The 23,412-nt window shown below is 28.9% G+C and overlaps 2 protein-coding genes across 2 annotated transcripts in view; both read right to left on the bottom strand.

Moving 5' to 3' along the window:
- LOC119683132 (serine-rich adhesin for platelets-like) overlaps positions 1-23,412 on the bottom strand; it is a 69,402-nt gene that overhangs the window by 31,808 nt on the left and 14,182 nt on the right. The window lies entirely within an intron of this gene.
- LOC119683123 (trypsin-1) lies at positions 8,918-10,278 on the bottom strand. The gene is made up of 5 exons (XM_038096738.1): positions 10,216-10,278; positions 9,897-10,128; positions 9,434-9,822; positions 9,163-9,342; positions 8,918-9,091 (listed from the first exon to the last, which is right to left on the bottom strand). The coding sequence occupies exons 1-5, from the start codon at positions 10,276-10,278 to the stop codon at positions 8,918-8,920; spliced, it is 1,038 nt and encodes a 345-aa protein (XP_037952666.1).

Raw genomic sequence — 23,412 nt, 5'->3', positions numbered from 1 at the left:
AAGTAAAATTAAAGTAAACAAAATAAAAAATTCGAATATTTCCTGAGACCACTGATGATGAGTACTTGGCAATACTCGAAACAGCGTTGTATAGTCAGTCAAATTTTAATACATTAACCAAATTTTTGTTGTTTTCTTTTCATTTCTATTTGAACTCTTCTAATATTTAAATAGTTTTTGTTCGTCATAAGAAAAAAGTAACATTAAAAAAGGTAAAATTTTTAATTTTTCCACCATTAGTTGCTAACACAGGAAAATTCTAAATAAAATCTTTAAGTCAAAACATTTTTAAAGATTTTGATCTTTTACTTATAATATTAAGTCTATAAAAATTTTAATTTACTTTGAGATTTAAACTATTCTATTTATTAAGCCTAAAGACGGCTTAATAATACCTAAAAGTCATTATAATACCTTTAATTTGGAACACTCTACTTTAATACAGTTCCCACAATAAATTAGTTTTAATTTAATTTTTCTTTGAGAAAATTGTTCCGTCTGAATGCGTAGTGATTTAATGCAAAGAAGTTAGAAAAGTTCTTCCAATGACTGTTGAATTTCTAATTTATGGAAATGAAAAGTAAGCAAATTTAAAGTCTAGACTAAGCAGACTAGGCCATAATTTTAATGAAATTTATTATACTATAGAAAAAATTTCATATTTTTTATTTTAGTTTTACGTTTTTAGTTTGTAATTGATTAAGAACGATTAAATAAAACAAAAACATCATTAATATAAGTGTTCTCTCTAGCAATTATAGGAATTAATAGCGATTAGCTTTCATTCTAATTGTCAAATACAAAACGTAATATATTTTAATACAAAATGAATTATTTCTTAATGAGTTAATGATAGAAATAACATAATAATAAGCATTTAATTAGCTTCTCCACTTAGTACTTCCACTTTGCATTCACTTCCTGCTTCAATTTCGAAATCAATGGCGGCAATTCACTCTGACAGCATAAAGGATCCGCTCTTAGAAGCACTGACCCGATTGGAACTCTTGATTTTACGCAATTAAGTGAAGTTGGAAAAAATTGCAATACTTTATTCATAAATGAATGGAAATATTTAAATATTTTTTTTTTCTTTCATTTCTTCATTTCCAGTGCTGGAAACTGAAGAAGTAATTACTTATAATAAGAACCATTGAGGCACTCCGATTTTACGTTCAGTTTCTTAAGCAAATTTCAAAGCTACTGCACTTTTCTGTTTGCACGTGATTAACTCAAAGTAAAGTAAAGCGGGGCAGTAAAAGGCAAGAAAGTGCGATTAAATGTGCAATTTCTGCTGTGTAATTAGCGTAAAAATTCATGAAAATGTGCAAATATTAAAAAGTGGAAAATGCAAAAAATTTCCCACAAAAAGTAAAAATTACCATACAAAAGAAAGAAGTACTCTTGATAAGCTTTAATGGTGTAATGGTGCGAGTAGGTAAATGGAGGAGTTTCCCTCGGTCGAAAGTGCTAAACTGCAAAAAGGCAAAGTTCAACCGCAAAGATATTTAATTTGCATAATAGATACAAAGTGAGTAATTTATTTTAATTTTAATTATTATATTTTGTATGATAACAAAGAAATAGCATAAGTGGAAAGCTGAAAATTTAATTTTAGCAACTACTTTTTTCAACTGACAATGAAATATGTTTAAAGATAATAATATATTTTCTAAGTGTAAATTAAAGATAACTAAAAATTTATTGCAATAGACTATTATTAGGAATGAGAAGTAGAAATAAATACAAATCTAAGAGAAATTTAAAGAAATCGTAAAACTATTAATAGACATTTATGAACACAAAGGGTATATAGGCAGATATGGTTAAGTAAGGCACATTTAAATAATCGCCACAGATTGAATTTAGTTTATAAAATAGATATATCTGACTTAGAGGTCAAATTTTAACAGATTACTCTTTAGAAAAGAGATTAATATAATATAGAGAAACACGTTATGTAGAGTGTCTCGGGCACGCCAAAATTGGCTCTATTGGATCACGAAGGAAATGCATGTTAACATATATTTTTACAAGAAAAAACTTATAGAAAAATATATATATATAAACCTTACTTATTCTTAAACTTACTTTTCCTTAAAATGAGAAAGTATAATAATTAGATTATTAGCAGTTTATAAAACAGGCTGTGTTGCTTACTGCCATTTTTTCTCCAAAACGAGTTAAAATTATATTAATTTGTTCCTAAAAGACGGAAATTCTGAAATTTACTAAATAACACCGTTTTACCTAAATGCCGAGTCTTAATTAGCCCTGCTCTCAAGCCGAAATTGGTACCGAAATATTGTTTTTTCTTTCACTCTCAATATTATAATTTACATTGAAAACAACAACAATCTTACTTATGTCGTGCCCGAGACATTACATAACATGGCCCTAACACTAACCAGATCAGATATTTCCAATAAGAATGAAAAACTCTACTGCACATACATACAATCCAATAATCTTTAATTTTTTACAAATTAAGAGTTGAAGTATCTATAAATAATAATTTTTCTTAATCTGAAGAGAAATGTACTTTCTGATGAAACTATTAAGCATAAAATACATATTAGAAAAATGTTTCAGCATTATTTTGCTCAGTTTATCAAGTTTCCGAGGACTGGCTTTTAAACCTTGCGTCTAATAATGGGTGGTTAAACAGTGAAAATAATTTTATTACTTTTCGGAGTATACTCTATGATTGATGATCAATACATTTTTACACTCAATTGAACCAAATCTCGAAACAAATTGGCCACTCTAAAGTTGGTGACTCTAAAACCAGGGTTTTGAATGTTTCAACGACTGGTTTGTTCGAGCGTAGAAAAACGCTTGTCACGCATTTTTTCTCAATCTTTGGGAATAAAAAGAAGTCATTAGGGGATAAGTCGGTGATATCAATTCAATAGAATTCAATATTAGTTTGATTCAGAAGCTCAAAAATTCTTTTGTTTGAGCTGATGTGTGAAAGCTCGCATTGTCGTGGTTTCGGATAATCGTCCTTCGACGAAGATCCATCTTAATCATTTCTAACACTGTAACGATGTTTGGTGTCCAAGAACAGCCGTTCTTCACAAAATTTGTCGTACTCATTGATCCAGCGTTTTACAGTCACTGGATGCGGTGTTTCATAACCAAATGTCGAACTTAGTTGATCGATGCATTCTTTTCTGTCTTTTTTTTTTGCAGAAACACAATTTAGAATCGATATAAACAACGCAATAAGTACGCGTAAACTAAAAGAGTTAAGAGAATTAGTGTTGCAATGGTGTGAGACTTAAAGGGTGACCTACGTATTTTTCTTAATTTTTCATGTATAAGAACTCTTCAAAAAAAATTAAGCTCTTTTTTTTAAAGAAATTTAATTTTTGAATCACTATTATTGTATCAATCAAAAAAAAATAAATAATAAAATTTAATGTCATTTTTAAAAACAAATTATTTAAAAATTATTAATAATAACAATCAAATTTTTAGTTCCCTCTTGTTATTCTCCCTCGCATAAGCACTTTCTAACACTATTTTTATTTTGCAATAGTGTTATGAGAATCTACTAATCGAATCTTTTACCAAAATAAATTTTTAGATTACAGAGACATCTATTAGGCTTAAAATAACTTTATCACTCTAGCTATTTGGGTGAATCATTTTTGATATATGTGATACTAATGAATTTATATGTTGACATTCGTTGAAATGAAGTCTTGATACCTTCTTAAATGTAATATTGTAAAACTGTAGAATTTAGAGAACAATTTTTAACAAAAGTTAAAAAGAATATATAATAGAGAAAAGATTAATTTTGATTGAAAGGTATAACAAACTTTAGAAACTTCAGTCATTTTGCTCTATTATTTTTTAGTAAAGATCAAAATTTTTTCAAAAAAATGTATCTTTAAGGCAAACTTAAATAAAAAACCACACAATCCAGTTTTTAATTATGAAGGTTTAAACCAAAACTTCGCTCCACTAACTCCCACAATAGCAACAATTTAAAGTCAAAGTTGTGGTTTTTAGACATAACAACAAAAATAATAAAAAAATTAATTTATAAAAAGAAACATAAAATAAAATTAAGTAAAAATTTTGTTTTGTTTTGAAATAAAAAAAATTGTGAGAATAACAAAAGAAAATCAGTGGCGACACAAAATGTGGCAGTAAATAATTGGCAATTTTGCGATAACCAACACAATTGTTGTTGCAATGCGGTTACTAACAGATACTCTTGATCGTATTTCATTACATGGCAATGGTGGTGTAAATAGGCTTAAATATTTGAAATGCTACGACTTTATTTATTGTGCCATTAACGATGCACTATTAATTCTACTTTTAGATACAAACTTCAAAGCAATCGACCGCAACCAGCTAGCAGATAAAAATTATTGCAACAAAATGCCAATGATGACAGTACACAAGTGATAACGATGCGAGGCAATTAGTTCGTGTCCTTGACATTCGAGTGGAATATCGTCAGTGTACTTTTACCACAAAATCTGTATCTTTGCGTTGTTAAAGCGAAAACTATTTAAATTCTTCTCATATTTACTACCACCGACAATTGTCACATTCACTGGAACTGTGATGACAGCAACGTCTTCCTTGGCATTGCTGTCGTCATTGTTGATTAAAACCGCCTGTCAGTATTGATCAACTAAATTATTCATTTTATCACAGTTTTACGAGTGATAAATGTTTTAGTGTCAAAATTTATATAGCGGTGATTATGTAGGTCTGAAGCGGTCTGAACATTTTTGAAAAAAAAAAAAATAAAAGTGAAACTATATATTTGAAAGGCAACTTGAGAAAGATTGATTGAAAATGGTTACTTCTTCTTAACTTCTTTCTTTGTTTAAAGTTTGTCTTTATGGGACAAAATCTAAATGTGATTAATTATATGGATATTAATGTTAATTTAAGAGTTCGAATTAGGTCAGTATAGTATTTACTAAGAAAATATCAATCATATTAGACTATGATAGGCCTTATAAGCAAGCTGTGGGTGTAAACAAACTTTTTACTCTATAAAATCGTATCTGTCATTAATTTGATTCTTATTAAAGAACATTTAAACATTTAAATAAATATATGACATGAAAATATTATCGTATTTACTTAAATTAGTTCATTTTCACTAAGTCAATACATATAAAAAACCATATTAATACAAATGGTAGGTGAAGTTAGGTTGAAGAGGCAGCCTTCTGCTCAATTGTGCTCAAATACCGATTAGAGTTCAGCATATGAACTAAGCGAGAAGGTAGAACTTCCCAATTAGGTAGAGATGAATCAAGCTAAGTCCCTGATTTTTCAAGATGATAGCTCTGTTAGGTCGGTAAGAAAAGGGGCCACAAAAGTTTGAGATCTACTCCTAACTAAAGATGCACACTGTCACATAAGGTAGAGCACAGTTTCCCTCTTATCCACAAGACCTACAACCTCGATAAAAGTCATAATAATATAGATCCAGTTTTATAGCATGTTTTATAGTATTGGAAAGGTTACGCTTTAGTTAAAGCAGATGACTGGTGCATTTTCTGTCTCGTTTAGACCAGGTCAATCTGAAGATCTGACAAAAGGGTTCATCTTGCTTGGCAATTCTCAGATAGTTTTGTTTGATTGCCAATTTAACTGTTGCAAATGGGACACCAATATCTGAGAAGTGAATGTCAGAAAGCAGAATTTCTGTCCTGGCAAGCTTGTTTTCACTACAATTGCCCAAGTTGTCCCTGTGTCCAGGAATCGATGTGAATTAGTTCTTGAGTTGTCAGCAAACAACTAACAGATATCTTAGAAATTAAGCTATAGCAACTGAAGTGGTCGCTCAAAATAACTGACTTCACTGAAATCTATTTAAAAATCAGCGTGTTCAAGTAATCAAGTTCGTACCCTTTTTGGATATGAATCTGGAATATATAAACGAATTAAAAGAATCATTTTAATATATGTTTAACGAACAAATTAAATTTTCTCAATGGTACATTTAAGATTTTAATTGTTATTCTGTCTACAAATAAAATCTTCTATGTTTGGTAAATTTTAAGCAAATAAAGATATAGAATGATAATTATAAAAAGTTGATATGCATTCCTATTATTATACTTTAATACCATGTTGTTAAAGTGGCGTAACTAAAGCTCTCTTTTTTAAAATTGCCATAATCGTAATAATTACAGTTCTAAATACAATAGTAAGAAATGACATTTTATGTTGTTTTATAGCTCTAATATGCTATGTTGCAGCAATTTTAAATCCACATATTATTAAGAGTTGAATATTTGAATATTGAATCGACTTATGGTTCGATGCTTAACTAATATAGATTTCTTAAAATGGCCAAATAATCAATTTTACTTCTGTACTCCCAGTTTTTTTGCAAGATATCCATATATATATATAATACATCGATATAATACAGAATTGAATGCAATAGATTACGGCTTTCATTACTAAAAAACTCGCATTATTATCGATACAACATTTGCAGTGTTTCTCAATAGGTGAAGAAGTCTTTAAAAGCTTTAAAAAAAATCTCTCGACATTGATAATATATCAATATCGATACCATAATAGCTAATGGTATATAAAATTAGAAAATTCATTTTAGAAAAATGATTTAGATTTGTTAATTTCAATATTCATTAAAAATCAATAAATTTAAAATATATGTATTAACAGTTAATGAAATTTTTTTAATTATCTGTTAGTTTTAAACCTATTTACCTAATAACAAAGAAATAGTTTAATTATTCAGACAATTGTTTGAATTAATGAGATATAGACTGGCATACAATAAAAAAAACTAATAATATAATAACTGCCTCACTAAAAAAAACATTAAATTCATATTAAACTTAATAGTAAGTAGTAAGATTCAAGTTCCTTCTATGATTTATTTTAAGATAACTGAATATCGACTAAACAACATTTCATTTGAACTAAAATTTCCTTTCTAAATACAACTAAACGTTTTAAAAGTTTTATTATCATATTCTAGTCAGGAACGTTTAGTTTATACTTAATTAATTAATTAAACAAGAGAATTGAAATAACTGAATAGGTATTAGAGAAAGTAGGGAAAGGATAGAATGGAGCATACATGATTTTCAGTTCAAGTGCTAAAGTGAATAAGTTAGTCAATTTATTTATCCTCAGTCATTAAAGCCTTAAAGTTGTTATTAAGAAGTTAATAAACATTCAAACAAAATTTCAGTAACATATTACATATTTAGTATAATTAAATTATATTAAACTTTAACATGGAATTATGTATTAAGCAACGATTAATAAAACTAGCACTTAGATGTTTCAAAATGACAGAATCGATTAAGTATTGACACATATCCACAGGACCAATGTAATTTCATATCATAAATTGATGGGATCTATTGACACAAACTACGAAAACCCAATCACTTGCAAAACCTAAATATGGGGTTCATTCAAGAGTCATATAATCCACAATTCCGGACTGTAAAATTAATTATTAAATATCATCGCAGAAGATTATAAAACAATTGTTAATATACACAGAGGACACTTGCATTACATAGAAAGGAAACGGAACTCATTTACAGAGATGAGAATCAAGTGTAGTGAAATTTGAAGCAGAAATTTTAATATCCTGTTTCCACTGCAGCACAATTACTTATGTTAATGAAATTAAGATGTGGCTGTTTCCATTGGTATGATTTGATTTATGCATGTGAAATATTCTGTTTGTTGAAACATATGACGAATATTTCAAATTTAAAAATTTTTCCTTGTAGAAAATTAATTTTTAAGAATTACATTTAACATTTTTCGCTTTGAAAGAGATGTTTCGAATATTAGTGAACTACAACAACAAAAATACTTTTTATATTATTTAAATAAATTAAATTTTGGCTGACCATACAGCTGTTTCGAGCACTGCCAAATACCCATCATCAGTGGTTTTGGAATTATTTCTTATATTGAATTACTCGTAAATAATTTTTCTGAGACTGTAAGTGCCAGGAATCAAGCTCGTGCCCTGCCAAATTTAAAACTCCGAATTAGCGTTCATAAGCTAACTGACCCAAAGCCATACTTGACATCGCACTTTTTTCTGGAGCTTTGTTTATTTGCTGTGAAAGTTTTTCATTAACAGATTCACTTGCTGTGTTATGTTAGAACGAAATCATAAACCAGTTGTAGAATAATTGAATTAAAAAATTATATATTTTTTTTTAATTGTTAAATTTCAATACTATTCTTTTGCAGAGACATTATTTATTGCTTGCTTTTGTATTATTCTTTTTTATATATGGAACCTAAACTAGGAACGTAATACGTAGAAAGCCATGCTAATATTACTCCACGATTCACAAGGGCGTGACCATATATTTTTCATATAAGTTGATTTGATTTATTTATAATGAGCTCATTTATGTGAAAATTCTTTATATTGTAAATTATGCTTGTCTTTACAGCGACCTTAATGAGCAAAATTGCCAAAATAAGATCAGTGGAAACATGATGTTAAACAAGAAATTTTAAAATATATTTGAAATTTTTTAAATAGTTTAATTCTAATTTAAATTTAATTTATTTAATATACTAAATATAGTATACTTTAGTATCTAGTAGTTCTAGTATAAATGTTTTACATATACATAAATACCAATCTTTAAGATTGCATTAAAATTTTTTTTATTGCTCAAATTTAATTGAAATTGAAGACCTCAAACTATAACACATTATACATAAAATATTTTTTTGTCATTCATGAGTTTCTTTTAAAAGTTTGAGTAAGTTTTCACATATAATAAGAATTTCTTTAAAAATTTATTTATTTTTTTATTTAATTCATTACAATTTTTAAGTAATACAGAGTTTTAATTATTAATTTACAAATTATTATAAATATTAAAAAAAATATTTTCTAAAACTAATTTATACAGTAGCAAGCATCAAATGTGTAGTTTGAAATCCAATCCAAATACTTGCTGACGCGTGTATAGACTCCAGGTGCATCGGGTTTAGCACAGCCATAGCCGAATGAAACAACACCAGCAAGACGATAGATGCGATCTCTTACAATCAATGGACCACCACTGTCACCCTTTAAACACATACACAAATATACAATAAATAACATTTTCATAAAAGTAATAAGACTTATTTTTAGCCTACCTGGCAAGCATCCTTGCCACCATCTTTCACTAAACCAGCACATAGCATCGTATCCACAATCATACTTTTGTATGAAGTAGCACGACACTGTGCATTTGTAATAATGGGCACTTTAACCTCACGCAAGACACTTGAAGTCAAGCCCCCTTCCTTTGTCAAGCCCCAGCCAGCAACAATTGACTGTTTTAGATTATAGAAATGAAAGTATTAAATCATTTATACCTAAAGTTGTGAAAAATATTAGTTTATTTTTTTTTTGTGTGTTAAAAACCTGCTTAAAGTCGAAATTCTGATTTGCACTACTTGGCAAACAGACTGGTCGCATATCTTCTGCCAGTACCACAGGTGCATTTAACTTAAGTAGTGCAATGTCATGCACTAAAGTTATAGGATTGTATTGCGCGTGTATGATGGTATAGATGACTTTACGCATGATGCCCAAGTCAGTTGAGGAGCGATCTAATTGCAGCAAACGCACTGAAATGGAACTTGTGTCCATGTTGTATAAGCAATGTGCCGCCGTCAGCACGTAGCGATCGTTTATAAGTGTGCCACCACAAAAGAGAAATGAGTCGCGTATCAACTGTGCAATCCAAGGATATTTATTAGTGCGCACTCTCGCGCCACCCACGATGCGATTGACATTTGGTACACCACAAGCTGATTTCATTATAAAATAATTCACATAAATTAATTTCAAATTTTTAAGATTTATGAGCTCCTCTTCTACTCACTGCATTGTGCACACTTGTTACCGCGAAATGCCTTACTGCCACCTTCGGCAGCTTCAGCAGCCTCAGCCAATGCGTTACCAGCCAATATTGATTGGAATATTAACTCCTTTTGATCCGCTATAATATCATCAATAAAATCGCCTTGTACACCTGCTGGCGGTTGGCTTTGCTGTTCACCGTTTTCTTCAAGTATTGGCACGCCCACAGGTTTTGGATAGAAATAACCATTACCCTAAAAAAGCATTATAAATCATTATTGGCTTTTAACTGAGCGTAAACGAGAGGAGTACGGGAATATGCAATTTATTTCAACACTCACCGCTTGAGCGGCACTAAAAACTATTAGCAAAACGCCGATATGCAACGCAGCCGTCAAATTCATAATTCCTCTTGATTTATAGCGTGTTTATTACTATAATTTTTTATTAATACTTTTTTTTTATTTTTTAATAAGCAATATTTTACACAATATCAGCTTCAACACGAACATAAAATATCGTAAATAATAACCGCGCACAAAACCTACTCTTACAACATTCAGCGAAATGATAAAATCCGAACTGAAAAAGAAAGTTAGGACAGAACGGTTCTTATACCGTTCAAGCGGACACGATTCTTCTGAAATTCACCAATTAACAGCATAGGGCCTCGGTTAATAGCGCTCATAAGACAAAAGAAAAAAATTAATGTCTAAAATAATAAAATTCGCTAAAAGCAGATTTGATAATTAAATTTTTAAAATGTTAAAATTTTATCATCGGCGGAGTTATTCGCCTCCATTTCTTGAAACCTGTAAGTCTTCGTAGATATTTTTGCATAGATATTTTCATCGTTATTCTTAATTTATTGAAATTATTTTTTTGTAACACATTTTGTAACGTTTTGATGTGCGTTTTTTATTGTGGCTATAAGTGCTTAACGTTTTGACCTAATTCGAATCTTTTAACGCTTTAAGATAAAACAAAAGAGCTGTTGACATCTCGAGCCTGTCAAATATCTACTTTATTATTTATGAGTGCTTTTAAGTTCCCTTTGTACTCGCACCTTGTCTAGTATATTTTATGGTTCATTTTTGGAAGAATTCTTCCATTTTCATAGTAGAGCTAATGAATTTTATGATGCTTTTATAGATGTTTTTAGATATATGACATTTTGTTTTCAAAATTAATTTAAATGTTTGTAATTAACAATGTTTTTTTATCAAATTTTTTAAATTAGATATAAAATATTTATAGATATTTGACATAAATATATACAGCTATATAAACAAATAAGGTTTTAGCGAGAGAACCAAAGATACTTAACCGATGGCGCGAATAGTTCTAAGAGCTGCACAACAAAAACACAACAACAAAATACGACATCCCTACTACAAAGTCTCAATAATAAATATACAGGATTAGGCGTTTGAAGAAGTGTTACCAACTACACACAGGTATATCTGTCAAACTGATATTGCCTGGTGTCAAAGTCAATGCGATTTATTATCGGAAAAATGTTTTGGAAATTTTTTTAGAGCCAAGGGCACGCAAACATTTCGTTCGTATACCATAGATGTTCCAACAAGACACGGCACCGTCTCAAGAAGCTCGTGTGAACCAAGAATAATTAAAAAATCATGTTCCACATTTTATTTCGTCCACACAATGGCTTTTGAGTTCGGCAGATGCAAATCCGATGAACTATTCCATCTGGTCCATTTTGGAGAGCAAGGTGAGGACTAAAAAATATGTTAGTATGGATGAGCGAAAGAAAGCTATTGCGCATAAATAGAACAAAATACCGGAAGATCATGTTCGTGAACCGTTTGAAGGTCATAGTCAAGGTGAACACATTAAGCTAGAGTGAATAGAGTCTGAAATTTTAATTATTTTCACAAATTTTTGTAATTTAAATCTATAAAACATAATTTCACATAAAAAAAAATATGATCGCTTGAATAGGTGACACTTCAATCGCCTAACCCTGTATAATACTTAATATAAATGCATACAGAAAATTACATGAAACAGAGTTTAAGCAGATGATGGGGTAAATTCAGATCTCTGGTAAGTTGTTTCAGTGATCCGCTAATAATTATTTTTGCTATATTCAGAAAATATTTATTTTAAAAATATTTTAATAAAAATACAGGGGGACCCCACCATTCGATCTTTTGTTGAGTTCGACTCCAATGTGAGACAACAAGAAACACGCAAATATTTTTCTTTCAAATATGAAGTGAAGAAATCACACAAGAAATCTTAAAATTAGACTATATTAATTCATAAGAACAACGGAATAGTCATTTGTGAGAACTTTAGGAAAATTTTCTTGCTCAACGTAGTTAAATAGTATATTTCAGTATAAACGGTGATGCGGTTTTAGTCCAATTCGTTTAACAGCCGATTAAATCTTCTTGCTGAAGAAAACCATGGAAAAATGTTACGCCACTGAAGTTCACATTTAATAGAATTGGCCAGAATAAAATAACTATTAGTAGTCCAAAGTCTAAAAATTAGGGATATCAACTCTAATATGTACAAATGTATTAAATAATATAGTAATTGTATAATATTGATGAAGATCTCCAAAAACAAATTTACTACATCTGAGGCAGTGGTACTTGGTTTAAAGAAGTGATAAGCCCGAACATTTCTAAGAATAACGTAGCTGTTACAAAAATATCAGTTCTAATGACTGCAACCATATGAGTACTTATTTTTTTACCTTACCTTTTACCTCTTCAAATTTTTCAAATATTTTGACAATCTGTTAACTTGAAGCTGAGCTATTGCCAGCTATGTCCTGATTTATCGATACCAAATCGATTATTGCCTCAAAAGGATTAAGTTCTATAAAATCTTCTCTGAAGCATATGTTAGGTTGGGTTATGCCAACCAGTGATGCCGGTTAACCAAATATCTTATCGTGTAAGATCTTCAACATTTAGAAACCACTTTGAAGCTTTGGCAAAGCGTAAAATACTCTTTAGAGACTGGTGCTGGAGCTGTCCAAGCTTGTCAAAATTATTAATTCCTAGTTTATCCAATCGGCGCTGTACTTGCTTTGGCCAGTAACAAGCAGACGTGAGTCACTTTCACCGTCCTCTCCACAGGGATGAGCACTAAACCCATTGAAGTTGAACAAAGTGCATGATCTCACTAATAAACAAAACAAAATTAGAGTCGAAAGAGCGAACGTGTTAGTTCGTTTGGCTAAAAGTGATGGGGTGCCGAATTTGATTTTTTTTGTGATGTTTCTGACAAAGGGCCACCAGAAAGCAGCCGCCACTGTTAGTGATAGTGTGGCGCGCTGTAACGACAGATGGTCTCTCTCCGCTTGTATTCATCGACCGTGGGGTAAAAATAAATGTCTTAATCCAACGGTAAATTATTTGAAAGGCAACACTAAAGCCCTGACCAAATGAACATCGGTCGCAAGAGTTGAACATTGCAACAGGGCTCAGCACCATCGCACAAATTACGGGTCAACCAAGAAGGACTGAAAAAAGCTTCGTGCTTTACAACACAGTGACCACCATGTTCTCCTGATATAAATACTTTAGATTTCTCGATCTAGAGTAAAAATTTTAAAATGTCGATCAGCGAACTTCTGAAGCAAGCGCTAATCCGAGAATGGACTAGAATACCTCAAAGTAATTTGCGGACAGCGTGCGTTAGCTTTATTAGCCGTTTAAAAGTCATAATTCATGCTAGAGGTAGTCATATTGAACCAAAATAAATTAACATATTCGTATATTTTCTTTTATCTTTCATTAAATTTAATAAAAATAAACAAAATAGAGCGTTTTTCTTTGTTGCAATTTTCGTCAGTTACCCATTAAAATTCAAACATCTTGAAAAGAAAATTTTATTAAAATCTCATTATGTTTTATTTAAGTTTACTTTCGAAAACATAAAATGTATAACCCTGACCTTGATTAACATGCTGAGATGTATACACATTTTCAATACGACTATAGCTGGAACTATTTAGAGTGTATCTACTATCTTTCTTTATATTTTTCAACTTACTTACTTAAAGCGCTTAAAATAACTTAAAAATTATAGTATTCATTTTTCAAGAAGAAATAAAAATATTATTTGTTTATTGTATATAGTATTTGTTTATTATATATAGTATTTGTTTGTTATAATATATATATATATATAGCTTGATTACAGTAATGCGGCTCTGATAAGGCAACATTTGAATTTTATGGAAATTATTATTATTTTTAATTTTTTTTTTTTGCAATTTTCTCTTCTCTTTCTTATCGTTCAGTGTGGAATTATTTTTTATTTGAATTACACCGCTAAGAAAATAAGAAATTGATAAGTGACGAAAAAGTGGGTTAAGCGAATTATTATAAAAATTAATTTGCCAGCAGCGAATGCCGAATAACTCATCGATTACAAATGCTTGCGAAACTGATACCCGAGTCAGTGTTGCTTCATGCTTTCGAAATATGCAACATTGGCATATTTCGCTTTGCTGCTGCAACGCAACCTGTTTTCAAGCTTTGATAAATAATTCTCGGTATGGACAGGTGAAGTGGCCCAATAAAAATGATCAATAAAAAGATAAACTCTGGAATATTTATGTCAGTCATTTTTGTAAATTCAAATGTTTTTTTATTGTGTTATGAAAGAAAAAATGATATTCGCTTATTTAATTAGAGCTACTAATAATATATCAATAAATTTATAAATCATTTTTAATTACTCTATGGTTTTTTCAACCTCTCACCTTAACTGATTAAACATAATTTAATAATATGCAAAACTATAAAAATTAATAAACCTTTACCGATAACTGTATTATTATTTCATAAATAATTATTATTAATTTAAAATAATTTAAATCACTAAAATTTTTGGTTGAGTGTATGCCAGTGTTCACAATGAAACATTTTTAAAAAATTTTTTTTTATATGGTTTTTGTTGTGGTGTTTGCCAATTCGTTCCACTTGCTTTAAACTGGGTCAAACTAAACGGTTTAAACGTAGCAAAATAACACTTTGCTGTTACAATAGCAATAACGACGAGAATCAGCTACATCACCATGGCGAGATACAAAACAACTGCTCTGCAACAGATACGAGTACATTTATACCAACATCCATAAACATTAACTTCTCTTAACATCATCATAATCGGCATCATTATCAACATTGCCATTGCAATGTTCTTTCAACTCTTTCAACAGATCGAAGTGGAACTTGCAGTATTTTTACTGTTGTGTATCAACTTAATAGGCAGCATTCAAGGAAGCCCCACACTCCAGCTGAGACACGAGTATCGCCTTGGGTAGCAGTTACAATCGTAACAATAACAATAGCAATTATATCGCATTTGACCGGTACAAAAATTTCTTAGCACAGTTGCTAATTGCGGTACTAAGATTGCTGCTACTAAATTTTTATTATTACCAATTTTATTAATCCAGGCATTATTTTTTGAAAATTTAAGAGGTGTGTTAAATTAAAGTTACTGCACTTTCCCGCGTATATTAAATTTCGTGTTGCGGCTTTTGTTTCGATTTTTTATCAGTTGTTTCCTTTGTAGCAGTCGCAGTTGCTTGTGATATTGTGCAACTTTACAATTTCTTAAACCGTTCTTGTACCTTCTTAAGCCACTCTAAAGCCACACTTAATTTGTTAAGTAATTCAATATTCTTCATATGGCTGTTGGCTGGAATCAACGTAGTTCAGGTTAAGAGCTCTTAAGCAAGTTGCGGTGACTTATTGCTTTAATAGTAGTAATAAACTATTAAATTCTTAAAAAACAAGTTTATTCTTGTTATTAAATACTAGTACTGTTGTTATTAATATGCAGCTAAACAACAACATAAATTATATATTCTTTATAGTTTAAATTTTATACAACATCAAAACATATTAGAGCTTGTAATCATAGATTTTTCAATATTAAATGTTTAAAAAATTTATAATATCGATGGTGGGAAATTTAAGTATATTAGTATATGCAACATACCAATTTCTGTTATACATAAAAATCGCAATACAATTAAAAAATAATTTAATGAACACAACTAAGTTTAGTGAGGAACCAGTGCACAATGTTACTGATTTGTATTCCATGGTACCAGGGACAACAAAGAAATAAAATTGCCGATGAACTCGCCATACCAAGATGAAAAGTTTTCTAAAGAAAAAATAAATAAAAATCATTTTCCAAGCTAAGCAGACACAAATTTCACCAAACGTTATAAATCTTCCAGATGGCACTATTATCCCGAAAAACAAAACAAAAATCCATAAAAATTTTAAGTACCCATAAATTAAAGTTGCAGTTTTTCTAATATTGAAATTATATGAAATCAATTTGTAGACTATACTCTATATGAGTATGAGAAAGCAGACTTTATTCACAGTCGATCAAAAGCAGAAACGCCTTTATGATTCTGAAATATATACACACATATTTACATAAAAAAATAATAAGTTCTTTATATTATACATATGTTACCGAAAAAACGACTCCATCGCAATTTTTCGCATACAACTTGACAGTCAGCTGATTAAACAGCTGTTAATTGTAAGCAAATCAAAGTGCATGTATTTTATATTCAAAAAACAGGAAAAATATCAGGTATAGATATTATACTGGGCTGAGATGTAGAATGAGAAAGTCACTATAAATTGTGCCACTGTCGGACCGACGAGGTCATTCTGTAAGGTCGGCACCTGTCCACAAACTTAAGAATCATGCACCAGGAAAAGAGATTTGAGTCCAACCACACAGAGATTGTCGTAAAATCATCTGTCGAAATACTCTTAAAATAAATTTGTGTATAAGTATCCCCATTATTTTTGCGCACTGAACATTTTACTTAAACTCAATATCTCTCAGTTTGCAATTCTAAGAGAGAAAAAATTCGGATAACTTCTATAGGAAATCGTTACTCATATGCAATAAAAAAGGTTTATTTTATATATTTTTATAAATAATTTTTAATATTCTAATTTAAAAGAGGTTATTTTCTCTCTATGTTCACTACTTTTCGAGATATCTACAGAAAAATGTAGTGCCGATACGTCAAAGCAGCGAATTGACACGGATAGGTCAAAATTGGCTCTTTCGGGCTATGACGAACATGCATATTACGCAGAGCGTCACATCAGTTTGTTGATTTCGAATTTTTACTCTTACTTATGTACTTTTCGGTTGTGTCTAAATTTTAAAGGAAATATGTACATACAACACTACTTTGACTGAGTGACAAGGCACATATAGCCTCAGTTCTTATGACCGAATTTAAACCTACATTGGTGTTTTTCTCTCATTCAACAATTTTGATTTTAACGTGCTCATGACACTCTACATAACATGGGCCTTAGTAAATATAGGGTGAAAACATCTTGAGCTGGGTTGATGTTACACTTGTTAACGCCCATTATCGTATTCACATATATAATGAAATTTTCTCTGCTTCCGGTTTTATCGAACTCAAAAAAAAAACTTTTTCCAAAAAAAAGCAAAATTTTCCTAAAATCTAATTCTAAATCCTAATCCGAACATAGCAGATCTTTCAAAGATTTTAATATGATCAAATCTTAATCCAAATCCTAATCCGAAAACAAAGCAGATCTTTCAAAGATTTTAATATGATCACTGTAATAATTCTCTGATTCTCTGATAATTAGTAGGTTGTTAACAAAATACTATGTAATTTACTATACAATCATTGCGTAACTATTTCTTCAGCTAGATCTACCTACCTAGAATACCCTAAAACAAGGGAATATTCATATATTACACAAATAGAGTATAATCAGCTTGAGAAATATTAATGCCATATGTATGTAGTATCTCCAAATCTCTAATTCATGGAGATTTTTAAAAAAATATAATATCGTACAATTATGATTATTAATTATTGTTATTTTAAAATATGATAATGGCAAATATAAATGAAAGTTGAATAATACTTGACTAGTTACAATCAATTTATAATATTACAAGCAACTCTTCGAATCAAAAGAATGAGGCCAACAACTAAGACTTGATAGAAGAATGTAGTTATTAAAGCTGGTAAACCAGGATTGCAAAGTTTGCACCTTGTCATTTAAAATGGATCATAACAGAATAAAAGATATAGAAAAGAGACCATAAAGTATATTAAATATATAAAATACACAGACAAAGCATATTTTTACATTAGAGAAAAAGTGATATTCTGTATAAGTAACTTTGAATGAATATCGTGCGTGAGTTAAAACTATCTTAACGATGATATTACATACAATTTATATACAATAGCTTGAAGAAGATAATATAAAGACTTTTAAAATTATAATTATAGATATAGATAACATCAATTTAAATTCGTTGGCAACTCTTCAAATATTTGAAAGTTCGTTCGTACTTATAAATACAATGAGGACACTTCAAAAATATATTTATTATAATTTTAACTTTTAAATTTACTTCATGCTATAAATATCACAAACTCAAATAAATATAAACAAATCTAAATTTGAAAAAAATAAGTTAATAAAAACAAAAAAAAATATTTTCGCAAACTCGTTTTAAAATGCAATTCACTTTTATTTAATATTTGCACTTACTCATGTTACACAAAAAAAAAAAATATTCGATACAAATATATAAACCAAATACCACAAAACAAGTCAGTCACAATAACAGACGAGACCAGACCAGACCCTCAAGACGAAATTGGTATTGTGCGACATACGCAACATTATAAAGTGTCCCGGTCCATTTATGGCAGCTCATATTACCATTAAAAATTTAAAACGCGTTTGCATGACTTTCTGTGACTTGGGTTTATAATGAACTCAAGTGTCTGAGGCATTCAAGAGTGACTTTTGTTAACAGCAAAAAAAATTATATTACGTGAATTACCAGAATAACTAGCAGAATATGTAATATGAAACATCAAGTCCACTAAAAAAATAAAGCAAGCTAAATAAAATAAAAAAAATAATTATTATGCAAACTAAGAACTGACCATACTTAATATAAAGTAGTGCGCAAGGCAATTGAAATCAATTAAACCTTAATTCATTAAGAATTTTTATTACAAATTACTTTATTTTAATTAATTAATTAATTAATAAGTTAATTAATTATACTGTTGATGTAGGATTATATGCTATATTTATAAGAAGAGAAGTGACAATATATTTATGGCAATATATTTATGGCTTTATTAAATGGTAATAAATTATAAGTTTTATGACTAAGCAGCAAACGACGCATCTCATTAAGTAAGTACTTTTTAAAAATAATTTTAATAATGACACTTTGTTATAAAATATGGTGATACCATTTTTTTATAATTAAATTAAAAAGTAACCTATATTAAAAATCATTTACTGTAATAAAAAACTGAGAATATATCAACAAACCACACATACATGTTTTTAAATATAATGAGTATAGTAGTTTGTATATATACAGCATATTAATAGTTTATATATAGTACGACAAAATCAAAATTAAATGCTTAGAAACATATAACTTTAAGATCTATCTAAAAGCATGAATCGAAAAATAAGTTTGGGTATCAATACCAATAGATTATTCCAATTATTCCCCATCTACCTGTGCTATGCCCACACTTTCTGGCTTAGATAGACCTAGACCATTAGGTATCAACCCTGTTGATCATATCTAATTCGTCTAATTACTCGAATAAAGTTACTACACGGATCTTTGACTTTCTAAAAAGAAGAAACAACCAATATTAAGCATCTGCAACCATTTCCAAATACTGTGTTCAGACTTTTAGTACACCCTACTTGGTAATTAATTGATGCAGATCTACATAGCGAAAAACTTACAGATAGAAACAGTCACAGTAAAAAATGAAGCTATAAAAATAATTAATAAACTTAAGTCTTACGAAAATTCTGAACTGAACATACTATAAACCATACAATATGAGAACCATAAACGATCGGAAAGCAAATTCACAGACCTTCTCAATAGATACTAAGGAACAAACTAACAAACAAATTAAATTTTAAATAAATACAATGAAAATCATAGAGATAACCTTTACTTTGATATTTATTTTGTTAAGAAGAAGAAGAGTAAGTTGTAAAGTCTTTAAGCTGATTTTATTTGCGATGTTGTATGCTATTAAAGTTTAAATATGATCTCAGACATACTATATAAACGACACTATTGGATTACAATAAGTGCAATCTGGAAATCAAATTTTCTTTTAGCTACCGCTGTATATTGACAATTAGTCTGTGCATGCTTGCTACCAAATGGTCTAATGTCTTCGATTTGTTAGAATAGTGAAATCACATATTTTTATAGAAATTAATCTATAGGAATGAATGTACATAATGATGGAATTACATCAAGGTAAGCATTCATCGCATATTTATTGCAATAATTTGAAAACAACAAATTCATTAATCAGAGATCTATATCGTTCTCCATTGACCGCAACCTTTCAACCGGTAGCATTCTTGCAAAAATATAGACTATTGGTTTATAAACCACACTAAAGCGATGACAAAATGTACTTTAGAAACTATTTAACTGTTTAACTGTTAATCTCAAAATCGAACTTGTAAAAAATACAATTTTTATATATTTATAATGCACATATATGTATACACTTATATATTAATAAGATATGTTAATATAGAAATATATTCAGACCCCCACATAACATGTAGAAATTGACTCAAATTAGAAATGTAAAAAAATAAAACGACAAGCAATAAACACTAAACAATTTAATTAATTTAATTAATATTTCAAAAACAAAAATTGCAATAATAAGTAAATTTATTATCATCATTTAAGTTATATATTTTCAAAATATATATGTAATATTAAAAACATATTAGACATCGTTAAGAATTTAGTAGTCAAAGCAGTGAACATAATAATGCATGTATATAAGATATACTATCAACGTTTGTTGCTTAAGTCTTTTGTTTTTCTTTGTAGTTCCGTACAATTTTAACTTAATCTATTAGCAGCATCTGAAGTCATTAGAGACAAAGAAACAGGTTATTTTTTTATTTATTTTAACGTTCTCACAATCAATTTTTTTTTTCAACTTTCAACGTGTTTATTTTTCTACTTTATATTATTTATTTTGTGTCTGATGTTTTTATCATTAAATTTAAAAGAAAAAGTTCTTTAAAATTTTGTTGACCCAAATTCGTCCAATCTTTGGAAGATTTCGTGCTGCAGGTTAACGCGTTGGTAACTTGTTCAACATATAATTCTGTGCATCTTGTGTCATTTGTTTTCAACGGAAATGAATTTTTTCATTTTATATAGAACCAAATGAATCAAATCTTTACTGTAACCCACTTACATATGATTTCGATTTTAATTCGAAATTGGGCCAAAACGTATCTTCTTTTTGAGATTTTTAGAAAGTAAAATTATTTAATTTTCTACTTTTTCTACTCTTTTGTATTAATGGTTAATTTGATTAAACTTTTCTAGTATAACGCCTCCATTTGTGCTCACATTGTAGATGTATTAAATTGGTTTCTAATTTTTAATGACCACAATAATCTTAATATTTTGAAAGATGAGTAGGTATCACTATATAACCCAATATTTCTGATTAATGTGCTTTAAGATTTAAATGATTTTCTTAATGATTTGTGTTCAATGATAATAATTAAGTATAGAAGAATATTTTGAAAAGTGATATTGTTTGAGTTTAGCTCAATTGAGAACTCACAGTAATTGTGATTTAACGGTGAGGTGCATAATTTTTTCTTTCAATTTTATTAAAAGATCTTATTATTAAAAAAAAACCCCGGAAGCTACTACAAAATGTAATAATTTTATAAATCAGCTTTCTTTGTAATATTAAATTTTTATTTATATCTCAAACGTATTTAAGAAATTAAGAGTTACTGAACCGTTACATATCAATATAAAATTTAACAATATCGCAGTTTGTATAAAAGCAGTAATCTTTTATATTTTTCTAAAAAAATTTGTTAGACGACAAAAATACTTGCATATTGTAAACTTTCATATTAAACTTGATTTATTTCCAAACTTATATAAACAATTAAAAATATAAAAAATAAAACCATAAATTTCTAACTACTTAATATCTGTCTTCCTCTGACTATTTTTATAAAATCATTATATATTTTTATTTATTTTTTTTTTTTTTTGCAAACAGAAATATCAAAATCGTATTAAAACTAAGTTAATTTTAATATATACATTTAAATTAATTGCAAAACAAAAACAAATTACGAAAGTTTTTCTGTCACTATCAGCAACATATAGATGGTCCTAAATTTAGTAGTTGGGTTCTCAAATGAGTGGATTAAAAATTACTTAAACATATTGAAGTTAGATGTGAATGAAAAAAAATTTAGATATACACTAGAGTCATAAATAAATACGCTAGGCTCTGCACTCCAGTGTACATCAAAATTTTTTTTCATTCAAATCTAACTTCAATATATTAACAAAGATAACTAAGATAAAGTATAACATAAAGGTGAGTTATCATTTCATAATATGCATCGTTTAACAATTATTGGAAATATTCAAATTCTGAAAATTAAATAAAAAATGTTGGTTCTCTTCACATTTCTATCAGTGATGAAGCACATTTTTCGTGTATCTTCTGATCTGAAACCTGGATCTTTTTTCAAGAAATGCGATGGGTGTAACAGAAATAGTCAATTCTAGTCATTTGATAATTATCAATTTTATTCGCCTCTGGTTAGACGTCTTACCGTTATGATAAATTTCTCTAGACTGAAAAGGAATGGTGGACTTACTATCCTGCTTTCCTAAAGACTATCCTGTTTAATTCAATTTATGCGCCCTGATATCTGAGAAATAAACACTGGCAACTCATTCAGGCCCCTTAAAATAATTTTCAATTCATATTATAAAACATTGTATATGTACATATGAAATAATTTGTAATGTAATGTGATTAGTTTTTAAGATTCTACCTAGAAAACTTATTGTTAGGCCTGAAATAAGAGCGATTCAAGAAACCACGCTCTTGTTGCGTACAATATATATATATATAAAATATATAAAAAATATATATTTATATAAATATATAAAAAATAGATAGATAGATATATAAAAAAATAGAAAAAAAGATATAAGAAAAAAAGATATAAAATAAAAAAAATAAAATAAATATTAGAAGATCAATGGTTAGCATTTTTATTCTATATATTCAAATTCATTTATATATTTATATTTTTGAATTTATTAGTAAATGAAATGCTCATATGATTTTAAGGAATGACTGGAATTTTGTAACATATTTCCAATGAACATTCACAACAAATTGAGTTTTGAATTCGGCTGGACTAAAATCTTACTCTGAAGATTTTAAGAGCATTGTTGTTGCTTCACATGTTTTCTTTTGTAATTTGCTAGTATTTTTTTTGCTACTCTGAAAGAAAAAATGACTGCTACTATTCTACGATACCTGAAAATTTGAATATCAATTTTTTTATAGAAATTTCTTTAGAAACAAATTCTTGAGTACTCGGATTGTGTTT

This window comes from Teleopsis dalmanni, chromosome 1 (assembly GCF_002237135.1).
Source record: "Teleopsis dalmanni isolate 2A chromosome 1, ASM223713v2, whole genome shotgun sequence".
NCBI classification, from domain to species: Eukaryota; Metazoa; Arthropoda; class Insecta; order Diptera; family Diopsidae; genus Teleopsis; species Teleopsis dalmanni.
The sequence above is the reverse complement of the archived record's forward strand: the minus strand, read 5'-3'. Positions and strand labels throughout refer to the sequence as shown.

Coding starts and splice junctions, on each gene's coding strand:
- LOC119683123 (XM_038096738.1), bottom strand. CDS start 10,278: ATGAATTTGACGGCTGCGTTGCATATCGGCGTTTTGCTAATAGTTTTT. Junction 10,129..10,215: donor TTTTTAGTGCCGCTCAAGCG/GTGAGTGTTGAA, acceptor ATGCTTTTTTAG/GGTAATGGTTATTTCTATCC. Junction 9,823..9,896: donor TAACAAGTGTGCACAATGCA/GTGAGTAGAAGA, acceptor TAATGAAATCAG/CTTGTGGTGTACCAAATGTC.